Source organism: Eurytemora carolleeae, unplaced genomic scaffold (assembly GCF_000591075.1).
Source record: "Eurytemora carolleeae unplaced genomic scaffold, Eaff_2.0 scaffold862, whole genome shotgun sequence".
NCBI lineage: Eukaryota > Metazoa > Arthropoda > Copepoda > Calanoida > Temoridae > Eurytemora > Eurytemora carolleeae.
This window is the reverse complement of record NW_019396870.1, coordinates 47,030-64,371: the sequence shown is the minus strand read 5'-3', so window position 1 is coordinate 64,371 and position 17,342 is coordinate 47,030. Positions and strand designations below refer to the sequence as shown.

The window sequence follows — 17,342 nt, the reverse complement described above, 5'->3', positions numbered from 1 at the left end:
GCTGCGGCAAGGACAGGCTAGGGGTCCGAGTTCTGTGGCCAGAACAGTCCTTTAATTTCAACAATTTTCAACAAAATTAGTATAGATTTAGGGACCTAGCGTCGCGGCTAAGACAGGCTAGGGGGCCGGGCGCTGCGGCCACATGACAAATCCTTGTATTAAATTACCAATCTATTTAAATTGTGCATATTATGTTATGGGGTTGGTATATTTTTAACAAAGGTTCGGGTTAGTCATAGTTAACGCCCCCCCCCCCCCCCCCCCCCTCCTATCAGTTTTGTCCAATTTTCAGCAAAATTATTATTATTTATTTTGTTTCATTTTATGGTTAGGCCGGGTTAAGACAATTTCTGGGCCGAAAGCTGCGGCTAGCACAGAATAGGGGGCCGAGCGCCGTTGCCAGGACAGGCTAACGGCTGGTCACATAACCAATTATATCCATGTGTTACCTATGAAATGCATGTTCAAAATTGATTTGGTGTCCAAAAATCGTAGAGTTTACTAGTAATTTTTAGTTTATTAGTAATTAGTGTAGCACTTGACCAGCTTTCTGGGAAATAATTGAATTAATGGGCTCCCATTTATGCATTTATGCTACCCTTAGTTCTTTCGATTGTTTTTTACTTATTTTGCGTCTGCAGAAATGCTTCCTATCAATATTGTGTCAACTTGTATCAAAAGGTATGTTAAAGAATGTAGCAAAAAGTAAATTTAAAGTAAGTGCTTGTATCTCACAATTAAGGATATCTCTGCGAGTTATGACCACCACGGGATATCGAAAAGAAATTAAATTAATCTTCAGGTCATTGCTTAAAATTCCAAAGCTTCACAGGTCAAAAGTTTTGGCTTGAGCTAACATGAGTCTCCTAGTTTTTTATATTTACACTTTTCTCAGAATTAAGAATGTTAGGGTCTCTGTTTCTGATTGGTTTAATGCTTGGACAAGGAATTGCTTCCAATGGATTTCTAGACATGGACACTATCAGAATTCAGAGGTATAGTATAGATAATTTTTAACTATCAGAATTCAGAGGTATAGTATAGATAATTTTTAACTATCAGAATTCAGAGGTATAATATAGATAATTTTTAACTATCAGGATTAAGAGGTATAATATAGATAATTTTTAACTATCTGATTTCAGAGGTATAATATAGATAATTTTTACCTATCAGAATTCAGAGGTATAATATAGATACTTTTTAACTACCAGAATTCAGAGGTATAATATAGATAATTAACTATCAGAATTCAGAGGTATAACAGAATTCAGAGGTATAATATAGATAATTAACTATCAGAATTCAGAGGTATAATATAGATAATTTTTAACTATCAGAATTCAGAGGTATAATATAGATAATTAACTATCAGAATTCAGAGGTATAATATAGATAATTTTTAACTAAAACTTAAAAAGGTGGTAGTATTTTCAATATTTTCAAGGGCAAAGAAACTTAACATTTTTTAAATTAACAACACTATTATTAAAAAATTATATTTTTATTTTAAAAATAGTTTTAAATTCGACAAACATTCAACACAAGTATTTAGATTTCAATCATTAAAGAATTTCCCCTTGAAATCGTTTATATATTTAAATATTAAGAAGAACTTTTAATAAACTGTCCTTCAACATAGTCCGTAAATCAATAAATCATGTTGTAATGATTATTGATACTTTATTGATTACAAATACTGACATAAATCTTCGGGTTTTCGAAATCAACCATTTACTCCCTCAGAGAAAGGGCGTGTACAAATGTCTCTTTCTCTTGGTCCTGGTACTTCATTTATAAATCCCATTAATTCTCTCTCTCTATATGTTTAGATATATATCGCAGAGTATGAATGAATTTGATTTATCAGCTTTTCTATTTATTGATCTAAATACATCTGTTAATGTTTATTCTTGTTGAATCAGTTTTCTACGGTATCGGAGAACTTGTGGTTCGTCTGTTCCAGTTCAGTGTATGCCTGAGCAGCTTCCTCAATATCCATATCTTGTTTAGCTTCTCCAGTTTCGTACCCATCTAGGCAGCTTCTCCAACTCGATATCTCGTTTAGCTGCTACAGTCCAGTATCTTTTACACTGCAATCTTAGCCACTATGGAGCTGTTCCTAGATGCTCTGCTATGTTAGTTGTTCATTACTGGAGCTGCTCCTAGAGTTCTAAGTCTGACTGGATCGTCTGTCTGTCTGTAAAAGATCAGCGTCTCCAGTCTCAGGTTTAGGCAGCATCTGATATCTGGAATATCCTAGTTCTCTTCTGTATCCTGGATATTCCAGTAGGGAGTTTAGACGGGCTGGTACGAGGGAAATTGGTCCAATTCTTGAAGCTGCAGGATATGAAACTCTCGATGAGATCTGCAGATGAGTATGGTGGAATCTCTCGATGAGATCTACAGATGAGTATGGTGGAATCTCTTGATGAGATCTACAGTCGAGCATGGTGAAATCTCTTGATGAGATCTACAGACGAGCATGGTGAAATGTCTTGATGGATATACAGACGAGTATGGTGAACCCGCGTGTTTGTCTCTTCTAAACCAGTTGGAGAGTAAAAAGCGTCCTTTGATATCTTGAGTGATGATGAGGGCTTCAAGGATATATCTTCTTGTATAACGAGTTGAAAGGAGGCCAGTGTCCTCCTTATAGTGGAGATTTCTGCCCTCAATCAAAAATTTTAAAATACTTATTTGACACCCCTGGCATGTAGTTTGTAGATATCATATACCTTAAATGAAAAGTAATATTTAAAGTAATAATTAAAGTGCTATTTAAAGGAAAATAACAACTACAAAAAGTGTACAGGCCAAAGAGCAACCACCTCCTTTAAGACGATTTCTCAGATATCCGGTTAAATTCTCAACAGTTTGGAAAATCAAAATGTACAATATTTCAATTCTATGTACAATATCAAGTACAATATCTTATATCTAATGTACATATCTGGAAACAATTTGTAATTCAATTATAAATAATCTATTTCAGGGACCTACTTCAAGAGAAAGTTGAAGAGAAAGTAGAGGAGAAAACAAGTATGCCTGACCAGAAGGTATAAATGTCTGCAAGTTTTATTGCAAAACAGAGCGTCCCATCTATATATAAATTTGGCTTGTTTGTCTGTCTGTTTGTTTGTCTGTTTGTTTGTTTGTATCCAATAAACGTCAAAACGGCTGAACCGATCGGGCCCAAATTTTTTGTGGGACATCTAGGGAGCCCAGGGAAGGTTTATGAATCATCAAAATTTCAAATATTTGTCTCTATCAAAATTCGATCGTCATTAAATTTTTTAAAATTTTGAAAATCCGCGAAATTTTTTGTAAAAATCCGCGAATTATTTTTGTTTAGTTTTACGATGTACACAAAGAGAACATGTTTACAATTAATTTAGAAGATGGGCGCGAAGCGCCCTCTAAGGCTAGAAAGAAGGGCGCGAAGCGCCTTGAATTTCTAGTATCAAATAATTGATTATCTCCAAGCATACCGCCAAAATACGCACATAAATAATATATATATATATATATAAATATATTCGCGCCCATCTTCTAAATTAATTGTGAACATGTTCTGTTTGTGTACATCGTAAAACAAATCAAAAATAATTCGCGGATTTTCACAAAAAATTTCGCGGATTTTCAAAATTTTTAAAAATTTAATGACGATTGAATTTTGATGGAGACAAATATTTGAAATTTTGATTTTTCATAAACCTTCCCTGGGGTCCCTAGATGTCCCACAAAAAATTTGGGCCCGATCGGTTCAGCCGTTTTGACGTTTATTGGATACAAACAGACAGACAAACAAACAAACAGACAAGCCAAATTTATATATAGATATAGTATTTTCAACTTTTTCAGTTTAAATATACATTTTAGATGTTTAAATACATATTTCTTCCAAGACAAAATATTCCATGGGTCTAACCCAATCATCAGTTGGAATAAAACTGATACTGGAGCATTTTTTACAATGATTTTACGGATTTTTGCAGAATATGAAAAAAATAAATATATATATAAATTTTCTACAAGAAAACTTTTATAGTAACCATATACATATATACATATACATATACATATACATTTTCATATACAATATACAGTACATATACATGTACATGTACATATACATGTACATATACATGTACATATACATGTACATATACATGTACATATACATATACATATACATATACATATGCATATACATATGCATATACATATACATATACATATACATATACATATACATATACATATTTTAATAAATTTTTGCTACTTCTAAATAATTAATCCATTTTTGAATTTTTATTTAATTTTCTCAATACAGCGCTGGATAGTCATAACACATTTTCAAACGATGTTAAGAGCATTTGAACGGGTTTCAATAAGAAAAATACCTCTGATTCATAAGGAACCATAAAAAAGATATATATTATTATATACAGCAAAACCAACCTTTCCGAAACAGCTCTTATCTGAGGGATAATAAAATTATGACAAAATACTATGTTTTCAGAATTGGCGGACTGAGCCTGCCAAGGGCCCAACCAGGTTAACTTTTTTTAAAAATAAGTTCCGCCGTTTGTGTACTTTCTTGCGCATTTTTCCTAAACATTTTTCGGAACTGTCGATAATCTTACAGTGCTGTTATTTGATGTTGTTATAAAGCAAGTCAGTGCTTAGGATCCATTTAATTTTGACCAGGCCATTTCTTGAAGATTTACTGAATTTTTTTTAACAAAAAATAATTTTCAAATTTTTTGTTTTATTTTTATCCTAAAACTTGATGAACCATTCAGAAATGATGAAATTTTTATAATCTTTTTTTTTCAAAAGTTTAGATTTGGGTTTTAAGAGTAAAAAAGATTTTGTGCAGTTTTTGGTTGATATTTTACCCCGTGGATCCGCATATTTCTGGTGATCCGGATCCAGGAAGCCAAAATCTTGCGGATCCAACGGCTCCGGATCCGGATCCTCAGCACAGAAGCAAGTAGTTTTATAATACCTTGGAAATCAACTCAAGTGATATGTTCAGTAAACTGCAAATGAGTAAATTATTTGTCAGGTTCTATTTTGAGAACGGAAAGCTGCCAAAGGTTTTGATGGAGGTGGAAGAGGGAATAGTTCTAACGGTGTTCAAGGTAAACTCATGTTAAGCTTATATTCTTTTTTCAAGATAAAACCGTCAATAGTTAAAATAGAATAATAATAAAATAAATATACATTTTAATAATTTGAATAAAATCTTTTAAGTTATAACTGAGATGCTGGAATTTAGTCTCAAATTTTAACATAAAAAAACTAACGAAGGCTAACAACTAGCCCAGATAAGGAATTTGGCGTGCTTTGTAAAAGAATTTTTTAACCTTGTGGAAACGGTACTATGGGAATATCTGAGAGACTGAAATTGGGTATTACACATTTAAGGAATGCTTTTTTTAGAAAAACGTTTAATTACTAATCAGAACCAAACCTGTTCAAATTTAAACCTTAAAATATGTTATCATTATTGTAAATCATATATAAGCAACGTAAAATAATGTCACCCTGTATTTTAGCAACACATAGTGTTAAATTTTAACCTTATCATGTTTTTAAAGAAAAAAAATATTTAAATAAATAAAAGATATTATACATTTTCTGAGTTCAGTCATTTTTATAATCCGTATTTATAAAAATAGTCAATTTCGTGTCAAACAAGGAATCATATTCAAATCATCAATACCAAACGTTTCAAAAAAGCATTACACATTTTGATGGGTCTTTAAATTTGATTATTTTTTTGATTGATGGGGATTGATTGATTGACTGGTTGATTGATTGATTGATCGATTGATTGACTGGTTGATTGATTGATTGATTGATTGATCGATTGATTGATTGATTTAGAGTGGAGAGGTGTGGGACAGGTTTCTGTTGAACGAGGAAGCTTCTGGAGGTATTACTGGGGGTAAACTCAACCCAGACTCGGACATTTTTCAGGTAGTCACGATCTTTGTAAGGCTTTTAATGTTAAATATTTAGATTATATTTTCTTGTTTACTCTTTTTTCTAAAGGTTTTTTACTTTTTGTTTGTTTAGCCAAACAATTTTACTTTGAAATGTTTTAGAAAAGAGGATGAAGGGGGGGGGGGCTAACTACGCAGGCGCAGATTTTATTATTTATTTAAAGGGAGTGACCGGCAATGTATGGTGGTTGAACTGAGAATGTAGTAGTGTGAAGAAATTTTTTATGATTCATTTGAGACATACATCTTTTTAATGCTTGTTAAAATTAAACCGATCTTAAGCACTGGTGTTTCCATGTCTGTTTCCTATTCAGATCTGTCTATAATTTCTTATAATTGTTATAAGGTTGACATCGACTGGAAGAAACAAACCTTCACTGGACTAAAGAATCCAGAGAACAAAGTTCAAGGATTACAGGTGGGGGTTCATATTTTTTGTCTCTTAGAAACTTTAAGCCATGGTGAAACTTTTTTAATAATCATAATGCTCACTTGAAAAATATATTTAATGATTTTTTTACAAATAATTTTATCCAATTGTCAATGTATTTACATTTTTATACAGTTAACCCTTGAATATTTAATTAGATTGAGATGACTTTTGATCAGAAGAAAGGAAACTATATAATGACAGATCTGAAAATTGTAAACCTGGCAGTTCAGGTATATAAACCCTATCATTGTTGTTAAGATCCGGAACCACTGATTCTAAACAATCAGATCCGGATTTTAAAAAATGTATATGTACACGGATCCGGTAGAATGTAAATCAAAATATACTTGAATAGTGCACGAGTAAACTTACTGTGATCATTTATTTGTTAATCAAGTTTCAGATTGGTTAATCAAAAGCCGGAAAGAATAAAAAATAATTTTTTAGTTCAAGAAATAAAAAAAATAAAAAATAAACTTTGGAGTTGGATTCGGATCCGGTTTTCTTCCTAACGAAGCCAGGATCCGCATCAAAATATAATGTATGTAGCAGATTGTACCTAAAACTTAAGTTCATGAGAGATATATATTATTCCTAATATTTATCTGGAAAACCACTAGAGACAATGACATACTCGCTAGAAAATGCCGAGATTTATCCCATTCGTACCTGAAAATTTAACAGTTCCTTTAGATTAATTGGCAATTCTTAAATTCAACATATTTTGTCCTTTTAAAGTTTTTCGTTTAAAAAGAATATATTTGTTCTCTGAAAGATAAACTATTTACCGGAAATTTATGATCTGATAAATAGATATTTATTTAACCCAGACATATCCTTTCACACATTATCCATCTGTAGAATTTATTGTATTTGAACTGGCGGGGGGGGGGGGGGGCACCTAAGGAGGGTTTGTTTACAATCTTTTTAATGGGACCAGCTTTCCCGCACTTTACCGCGACACTTATTTACAATCTTTGTTTTTGTTTACAATAAATCTAGTTCATCAGCTGTTTTTTTAGGCATGGATAAATATCATGAACCTTCAATCCTCTCTCCTTAGTCCTACCCTTATTTTATACAAAAAAATTAAATTTTCCCATCTTGTACCTAATATCTTCCATGCTCAGTTCCGTTAAATTATTTTTTAATATGGCAGTACTATGAAGTAATAATTGAACAACAAGTAAAAATTAGCGGTATAAATTTTAGCAAGTTTAAATAGTTTCCGGATTTTTTAAAAAGAAGACATTTCTGTACAATAAACACTACAACTCAAATTCGCCATTTTTGTTTCCGACGTATCTTTTTTTTGGACAAAGAAATAACGAAGTGCTATAAAGTTTTTGGAGTGCAATGTTTATCTGCATCTAGATAGGTTTTTGCCCCGTTTGAAACGTTTCCATCAAAAGAAAATATGTTTCCAAATACTTATACCACTGCAATCAACATAATGTTTAATAATTTTATATATCTTATTCAACTCTAAGGGATATTAAATCCTGAGCTTGATATACAAGTGACATGGGCAAAACATAAAGCGTCCTTTCTATGAATTTAAAGGGACTGTTAAAGTGTACACTGTAGTGTATACGTTATTTCAAGTGACATTACATTAAAAGAGAGTCGTGTCTGATTTATATCAGCACCGTTTAAACTTCGGCCTAAGCAAATATAATAAAAAATATTTAAAAATATCCTCGGTTTTTACAAAAGTTAGCAATTTTTATTTGTTGTATTTTTATCAAATTCGTCTTGCAAATTGTATGCAGTAAGGCAAAACGTAATTTAAATGAAAAAGTGGCGATTTTTCCCATTTTTGTTTAGACAAAGCATTAAAGGGTACTGCTGTGAATCATGCATGCCAACATGAAGGTTAACTTAAAATTACGTCCACAGTTCTTTTAATGAGCTGCCTGTATTAGGGTAAACTGGAGGATGTTCCAGTTCTAAGCACCCGGACTCAGCATGGATATGAAGTTGAAGCTCCTCTGGGACTCTCATTCGGTTGCTTTAATCCAGGTTAACAGCATATACGAACTACAGGGTTAAACACAAAGGACAAGATTGTAAAGACGACCTGAAACTTGTCAAATATGACTGTTTGAAATAAGTATTCTGGCGTAAATGCAGTCTGTGTAAGGCTTGTGTAAATGTGTATATAATGGCTGTTCATATTTCACGATTCTTTTAATTCACGATTTAAACGTCATTTTTTAGATCTAACGCCGCAACTGTCACTATATATAAGTTAATGATTGTATTCCATTTCCAACATGGTTTCAATTCATGTAGATATTGTATCAGTTCTCTATTACGTCAAGTTTTCAATGCAGGATAAAATTGGGATTTTCCCTGAATAGAGGAAAATAGATTATTTTAGATAAAAAGATAGAGGTGTTATTTTTCCTTCCAAATCGTCGAAGTTCATATTTCTTGAGGTCACAGTGCTAAGGATACATTTAATTTTGATGCGAATCTTGATCCTGATCCAGGTCTTGAAAATTTCTTTAATGCTTATTAATTTTTGATCAAAAGATGTATTTTTTAAAAAAAGTTATTTTTACTTTAAAAACCATTCAGCAAGTTAGAAATCAACAGTTAAGATTAGTGTGAAGGCAAAAAGTGTTTAGTTTTTTAACAATTCATGGTTGATATTTTTTCCCGTGGATCCGCATATTTTTGTGGATCCGTATCTAGGAAGTCAATGCTGTGGATTCAACTAATCTGGATCCGGATTCTTAGCACTGCTTGAGAATTAATTTTACACCCATGATTTGATGTTAAAAATTCATGTTTCGGTTGCAGGAATGTTTGGACCTAAAGGAAACCGAACTGAGGCCCGTGTTAGCGCTGGTTTAATGTTCCCTGGTCTTGAGCTTCAAGTTTACAAGGTTAGCTCGTAGTTTTTGAAAATATAAATGTCCTGGTCGCCATTTTGATTTAAAGATTGGCCATTTTAAATATTTTAACGTTATTTTGGTGGTTGACAATTGGTTTTCGCAGATTTAAATGTTATGTTGTCAATTATTATGTCTGAACCAATAATCAAATAATAAAGATAAATAAATATTAAAATCACTTCTTTATGGCCGAAACCACCAAAAAATCAAAAAAAATTGTCTTAACGAGTTTTTGTGTGAAGACCGATGAATAACTTGCAACTTTGATAGGTGCCTATTGTGCCTACTGCCTAAGCTTATATTGCAAAACAGGAAGTTCATTCGCTAGTTAAATATGACCAACAAAAAGGTGTCTAATCAGTAAATATACACTGAACATTGAATACTCAAGTGAAATAATGCTATACGAATTATATATTAGATACCATTAAATATAATCTAACCCCAGGTATCTGGAGGAAGGTTTGGTCCGCTTTGGGAATGTGGAAACTACATTCCAATAGGTAAGCAATAAGCATCAAATATTTAGAACAGTAAAAATTAATTAAAGATAATTTATAGCGCTAGAGTTGTGGACAACGCCCCCCCCCCCCTCAAAAAAAAACTGTCTTAACCCAACTGTAATTTTTTCTCTGCTAAAACAACCATCTCAACTTAAAATCGTTAAAACAAGCTAAATCCATTTCCGGTGTTCTATCGAGTTCCGAGGCAAATCCGTCAAGAGGTTCATGAGTTATGATAGGACATTTAAACAAACAGATCAATACTTCATAAATATACTAGCTTGGAGCTTTGTTTAAAACCTAATCTTTCTATATGAATGTCATTCTTCTCAAATAAATTTTAAAACCGAGCTTAGAACATTCCCCTCTTTTTAACGAGTTTCTCAATCAAAACTTTAATGGGTTATTATCGGACATACAAACAAATGAAAAAAAAAAACAGAAAATACTGCTTAATACATATACCATAGATTTACTTTTGTGTTTGAATTCAGGTCTGTGGGTTGGAATCATTGTAACCCTAGGATTCTCTTTGATCTGTGCCTGGGGATTCACCATGCTCGCAAACATTAATGTAAGTTGGTCTAATAATTATGATTTATTTTCATATTATAGTAATAAAGTGCATATAAGGTGTTTCATTGACCAAAGGAAAACTATCTCCCTGCCACTGTTAAGGATCTATTTCATTTTGCTTTAGATCGTTTTTAAACAAATCCCAGCCCTACTCTCTATCACTAGAATTATATCATTTTCTTCTCAAAAACTTTGGCATCATCAGGAGTTTGTCCTATAATATTAAGATATAAGCAAAAATTTTTAAAAAAATTTAGACGAATATATAAAATAAATTATACAACTGAACTTTAATAAACAAAGAAAAGAACAAGAAAACTGTGTAACGTTTCAAATGAATTATGTCATGACACATAAAACTTAAAAAGTCAAGAAGAAAAAACTAGAAAACGGTTCGTTACTCGTTGAAGAGTATTGAATGACTGGAAAAGGATTGAATAGTTTATGGGCGTATTCGTTGGGTTGGGGGGGGGGGTGTTGAAGTGGATAGAATTCGTCGACAAAACGGTCAAATACATGAATTCGATAAACACTAGAAGGTACTGTTCTGTTGGTAATACATAAACATACAGCTTAAAACAAACATAATACATTAATAATTTCATTTCGTTGTGAATCCGGAACATTTCTTTGAGATTTACTGAATTTTAAAAGAAGCAGAATTGTCAATTTTTCTTCTTCTTTTTTTGTTATTTTTTTGCTTATTTTTATGCTAAAACTTGATGAGCCATTCAGTGATCAGAAAATTTGTAATATCTCTTTTTCAACAATTCAGATATTGGTTTTCGAGAGTACACAAGTTTTTTTGCAGTTTTTGGTTGATTTTGCTATTTGATCCGGATCTGGAACCGAATCCAGGAAGCAATTTCATTTCAAAAATTCATTCTCTTAACCAAGAATTTTATTTTAACAGTCCTGATGTCATTTTGAAACTGTATAATATTTACTGTTGTAGTTTTTATGGATCTAGTATTTGGGACTTGAGTTCCCAATGTGTTTCAAAATTGTATACAGCATGGAATACTGCTATTAGAATTCTTTTTAATGTACCTAGAGATACGCATAGGTACTTGATTGAAAGTATTTCACAATGTTTACATGTAAAAACTATGTTAGCTAGCAGATGTGTGTCTTTCTATGAGACTATTGAAGCAAGTTCTAAGTTTTGCATTAGATTTCTTTCTAATTTATGTAAAAATGACCTCAACACAGTTCTTGGCAGAAATTTATTTTGTATTGCAAATGATTGTTCTGTAAATCCTTCCAATCTTAGTAAAATGTTAGTTAAGAAACAAATAAAATATTTTGATGTCCCATTGGAACATGAATGGAAAGTTCCGGTTTTACAAGAACTTTTAAGTACAAGAATGAATAATTTATATGTTGAAGGATTCGATGATTACGTAATAACTGAAATGATAAATATGTTATGTAGTGAGTAAAAATCATTGTTTTCTATTTGTGCATAATTTTGCATGTTTTTTTCTCTTTTCTTTTGGAAACCTGTGTTTTCAAAAAAAAAAAAAAAAAAAAATTTATTTAAACAAATTTTAACTACACCATTTATATATGTATTTATATCTTTGTGTGTGAATAAATCTTTATATAAAATCTTGCGGATCCGTATCCGGATCCTAAGCTCTGCTAATTTTTCCACTCTTGTCCGGTTCAATGTACCTAAAAAAAAATGCCAAACTATTATAAATCGACAATTGAATAATTTTTTATTTGTAGATTTTTCTTCTTTTTACTGTTGGTAAAGAATTTGGACTTCATTTGCTTTCTATATTTATTTTTAGCTTAGAATTTGACAAGAAAAGAGTAGAGTGTAGACCCAATAAAAATGATTAGTTCCGTGTTGTACGTTACGTTGCACGTTGACTTTTCTGTTATTGTTAAGACGTTAACCAATCTTTTTTCTTAATAACTTTAATATATTTTGTGAAATTCTATATCTAGTTATTTTAAAATATTATGACAATTTTCAGACAATGGATCGCTTCGATGACCCCAAGGGAAAGAGCATCTATGTTCCACAAACTGAGTAAACGAAGACGACTTGGCAAATAAACCTATTCGTGGATTATGATCTGATTTTACCTATTCCTGGATCACGACTGGACTACACCTATTGCTGGTTTAAGATCGGATTATTAGTCTGGATTAACAAATATTGAGAACACAAATTTTTAGATTCAATTTCTAAAATTAGATTTTCATAATTTAAAGAACCAATTCTTAATAGGCAATTTTTCCCCTAAAATTCTAATTAAAATTATAAAAATGATTGTTAGTAAATTAACAGTTAAAAGTTTAAGTTAGAAAGGTTTATTTATTGATTGTTTCCGTTTTTTCATTTAGGATTATTTAAGTGTCCTTCTTGCACTTGATCTCATTTTTATCTGTGATTTTATTTTAAGTGTGATTACTTATTGTCGATTAAATGTTAAATAAATAACTTATTAAATGTAGTGGGCTATATGCCCTGTAATATGTTTAAAAAATATTATTATTAAATTTTTATTACGATAATTTATGTTGGCAGATTTTTTCCAATTTTAATAGTTTTATCCACTTTTTCTCAAAATTTCCACAAATTCATTAGATTTTTGAAAGTTTGCATTGAGAATGATTTGCGTTTGTTTCACATGAATAGTCGATAGGAATTACTAACAATTCTTGTGTGCACGCATGTGAAGATGGTAGTATTTTGATACAATGTTAGAAGTTTAACATCTTAATCTTTATATCATGATGTTTTACTTCTTTTGGATAGTTTCTCGTCATCATCAAAGCTCAAAATCCAACTCAAATTAAAATCGTGGAAAAATTAATTCTTTTTGTATCGTCAAGTTTCTTCAGGATATTACCTCCTTTAAAACCTTTTTATGTTTTTTTTAGATGTTCTATATAGTTGTCCGGTTTATTTTTAGGTTTTAAATTTTATCTATAATTTCAGAGATAATGTCTAAAGGAAATGATGCAAGAAATGGATATTTAGAAGAAATCATCGAGCCATCGATTGAAAATATGCAAAGCATAGTTAAAGAAAATAGAGGGACGTGAAGACAGGAACGGTAGATTTTAATGGTAAACTTTTTCCGTTCATCGATTTAATTTCCATTTTCCTCACAATCTATTTTTACCTATACTTTGCTTTTTTTCCCGGCTTTTTTGGTGTTTGTTTGTCTGTTTATCTAATAAACGTCAAAACTGCCAGGCCGATCCGGACCAGTTTTTTTGTGTGATTTCAGAATTGCAAAAAGTTGTCACAAAAATGTTTAACTTTCGTAAATTAAATTTTGAAAATCGACAAGAAAAATTGTAAATCTGAAATTTTGTTTAGTACTGTTTTATCGATTAGAAAATGAACAATTAAAAGTTGAACTAGAATATAGGCGCGAAGCTCTCATGATAGCATGGTTAATATGATTTGTCTCGATGAAAAAGCATTAAATTTTTTTTTGGAAAGTTGATAAATAGTTATAATCATGAAATCTTTTTTGGCTTGTTAACTTTCCAGACCTGTAACGCAATAACACATTAAATGCATACAAAACTTCGTATGATTTCTTTATCAACTAACCATTTGTTGATAATTATGTAGTTGTCCATAATTGAAGTTTTAAAAGGTGTTGTACAAAATATTTTATGTATAAATATTTTAGTACATTTTTTTCCTATTAAAACTTCCTGTGCTGGAAGAGGCCTAACAATTTGAAAATATATTATTCAATTATTATTAATGAGTTAACCGTAAGTCCCGTAAGGAAAGATTTTAAACTAATTACTCTCTAATGACGTAGAACTTTTATGAACTTATCAAGTTATTCGTAAAAAAAATTTGCAACTGCATTTAAACACTGGATTTCCGAATCTGTTATATTCTGACTTCTGTTGACTCTAACTATTTTATATGATATATCCCTGATAACCTAAAAGATGGAGTTTTAAAACTTTTAAAAGTCGCCTTTTTTCCAGACAAAATATTTCATTTTCAGTTTAAAACCAGTCATAAACCTTCTCTAATATCATGTGAAATGTCTCGAAAAACTTGGGACCAATCGGTTCTGCCGTTTTGACGTTTCTGGATACGCTTATAGATATATATAAATAGAGTATTGGAAACCAAGCAAACCTTTAATATCGAATTATTATTTAATGGAAATTTAATTTAGGTTTTTATTTATTTTTGCTCGGTCTCTCTTTTTCCACTTTTTTTCTCGTTATTTATTTTATTTCTGTACTCACATTTTTAAATGTGTGCAGGCGATCGATTTATTATATATCCAATCTGAATTTTAAAAAATATATATTTTTTGTTGATATCATTGTTATCCTTTCAGAGAAAATGGAAGGGAATACAACAGACAAAGTTAAAATGGAGGATGTAGATGCAGAAAAATTAAAAGTTTTTGTGAAAGAAGAACTTCTTCATGCCTCCAATGAAGAACTCCTCCAGGCGTCAAAGGATGAACTCCTCCAAGCGTCCAAGGAAGAGCTCCATCAGGAGGAGGAGGAGGATGCTGATAATCTGTTTGTGCAGACCGGTGACGTTAAAGTGGAAATATCAGAGACTAACGGTAAATTTTATCAATTTGTTTTTCAAACCTTAATGTTTCAAACTTAAGATTTTCTTCTTTTTCTTACCTCAGCCTTTATTTTAACACATTTAGTGGGGGAGGGAGGAGGGGGTCCTCGTCTCAATATATCTAACGAGAATGATATTTTTTTTTAAAAATCTGAACAATTAAATCTCTACGGTAAAAGTTTGTCTAGCTGTATTTTTATTTCGTATTCACTATTCAAGCTAAATGTAAAAAAACAGGGTTGTATATTTTTCTCGAAAATTATTTCCCCTCTTCCTCCTTTGAAAATCAATTTTTCCCCTAGATGCTGTAATGTTTTTTAGTTTTTTTTTTGTCGCTTAATTGGGAAAAATAAAAAAAATAAATGAATTTAATATTATTGAAATAAGTAGAGCTCACTGGTTTGAACAGCGCATTGAAAATATTTTTTTATTGCAGGAGAAAGTCTATGCTACGACGACAATGGTAAACCTTCCTTTTCTTGCGATGAGTGTGATTATTCTACTTTGAATAGAGCAAACTTAATGAAACACATTGTGAGTAAACAAAACGGCGGGGTTGTGTTCCCGTGTGATCAGTGTAAATATGAACCGATAGCAATGATGAGTTTACAGTATCATATGAACTGGGTTCACGGAACTATTCCTAAATCCAGCTTTTCATGTGATAAGTGCGAATATGTCACAACTTCAAATTCAAGTCTCAAATATCACATTGAGCACTGTCATACAGAGGTAAAGTTCTCTTGCAACGTCTGTAAGTTTTCTACTGCCCGGAAACAGAATCTAGCATACCACATTCTGAGAAAACACGTCAAGCAGAGGTTTCCTTGTGACGTTGAAAAATGTGATTACGCTGCAACTACAGAATATAATCTTATCAGACACAAGGAATGTAAACATGAACAGCTGAGAAAATTTCCTTGTGACAAGTGTGAGTATGTCGCCAAGGCTGCCGTCAATTTGAAGATGCACAAACAAAGGAAACATGAAGGCGTGAGATTTCCCTGTGATAAATGTGATTACTCCGCCACAACTAAGGTGGGATTAAAGATACACATAGATGGAAGACATGAAGGAAAGGGATTTCTTTGTGACAAATGCGATTATTATGGGATTACCGCAGGGAGCCTAAAACTACACATAGAGAGTAAGCATGAAGGAGTAAGATATCCTTGTGATCAGTGTGATCATGTGGCAATAGCTGCAGCGATGCTTAAGTATCACAAACAAAGTAAACACGAAGGTATTCGGTATCCTTGCGCTGATTGTGATTTTTCTGCTACAACTAAACGCTCCTTGAAATTCCACAGGCAAAATATCCACGAGGGAGTCAGATTCCCCTGTGATAAATGTGATTATGTTGGAACAACAATTAAAATTTTAAGGCATCATACAAAAAGCAAACACGACGGTATAAGTTATCCTTGCGATGAATGTGATCTTGAAGCAACAACACCTTGGAGTCTGCAGAGACACAAGATGAACAAACACGAAGGAATAAGGTATCCTTGTGATGAGTGCGGATTTTCTGCCTCCTCAAGCTGTATTTTAAAAACGCACAAGATGAATATCCATGATGGGATCAGGCATCCTTGTGAGAAATGTGAATTTGTTGCTACCACTGCGAGGATTTTAAGACAACATCTGAAGAGTAAACATCCCCCACCAGAATCATCGACTTTATCTGTTGTCCCCTGTCCCACTGTTACCCAACCTTCAGACAATATGTCTTCTACCAACCTACTCACTTTCTCTCCATCTCTAAATAACCAACCTACATCCTCTCTCACACAACCAAACCATGGTTTAAACATGTAATTTATTCTGGATCACAAGAGTTAAAACTATATTAATGGACATTTTTGCATCGTAATTTTTCTTTGTTAATTATCCAATCGATTTTTACGGTTGATTTAATGAGTTGCCAATTTATCTTAAAGAACGGTAGATCGATTTACGGTGATACCATTTAAACCTATATTTAAGTATCGATTTACGGTGATACCATTTAAACCTCTATTTAAGTATTGATTTACGGTGATACCATTTAAACCTCTATTTAAGTATCGATTTACGGTGATACCATTTAAACCTCTATTTAAGTATTGATTTACGGTGATACCATTTAAACCTCTATTTAAGTATCGATTTACGGTGATACCATTTAAACCTATATTTAAGTATTGATTTACGGTGATACCATTTAAACCTCTATTTGAGTATCGATTTACGGTGATACCATTTAAATCTCTAATTTTAGTATTGATTTACGGTGATACCATTTAAACCTCTATTTTAGTATCGATTTACGGTGATACC

The 17,342-nt window shown here is 31.9% G+C and overlaps 2 protein-coding genes across 2 annotated transcripts; both read left to right on the top strand.

Moving 5' to 3' along the window:
• Positions 1–874: 874 nt before the first annotated feature.
• Positions 875–12,496, top strand: LOC111709580 (uncharacterized). The gene is made up of 12 exons (XM_023483313.1): positions 875–995; positions 2,996–3,059; positions 4,526–4,560; positions 5,075–5,150; positions 5,899–5,991; positions 6,364–6,435; positions 6,606–6,680; positions 8,376–8,472; positions 9,259–9,344; positions 9,802–9,856; positions 10,351–10,430; positions 12,421–12,496. The coding sequence occupies exons 1-12, from the start codon at positions 904–906 to the stop codon at positions 12,478–12,480; spliced, it is 885 nt and encodes a 294-aa protein (XP_023339081.1). The 5' UTR covers positions 875–903; the 3' UTR covers positions 12,481–12,496.
• Positions 12,497–12,598: 102 nt separating this feature from the next.
• LOC111709579 (zinc finger protein draculin) lies at positions 12,599–16,885 on the top strand. Its single transcript, XM_023483312.1, has 3 exons — positions 12,599–13,522; positions 14,779–15,015; positions 15,460–16,885. The coding sequence occupies exons 2-3, from the start codon at positions 14,784–14,786 to the stop codon at positions 16,839–16,841; spliced, it is 1,614 nt and encodes a 537-aa protein (XP_023339080.1). The 5' UTR covers positions 12,599–13,522; positions 14,779–14,783; the 3' UTR covers positions 16,842–16,885.
• The last annotated feature ends 457 nt before the right edge of the window (positions 16,886–17,342 follow it).

Coding starts and splice junctions, on each gene's coding strand:
- LOC111709579 (XM_023483312.1), top strand. CDS start 14,784: ATGGAAGGGAATACAACAGACAAAGTTAAAATGGAGGATGTAGATGCA. Junction 15,016..15,459: donor GGAAATATCAGAGACTAACG/GTAAATTTTATC, acceptor TTTTTATTGCAG/GAGAAAGTCTATGCTACGAC.
- LOC111709580 (XM_023483313.1), top strand. CDS start 904: ATGTTAGGGTCTCTGTTTCTGATTGGTTTAATGCTTGGACAAGGAATT. Junction 9,345..9,801: donor TTGAGCTTCAAGTTTACAAG/GTTAGCTCGTAG, acceptor ATCTAACCCCAG/GTATCTGGAGGAAGGTTTGG. Junction 10,431..12,420: donor CCATGCTCGCAAACATTAAT/GTAAGTTGGTCT, acceptor GACAATTTTCAG/ACAATGGATCGCTTCGATGA.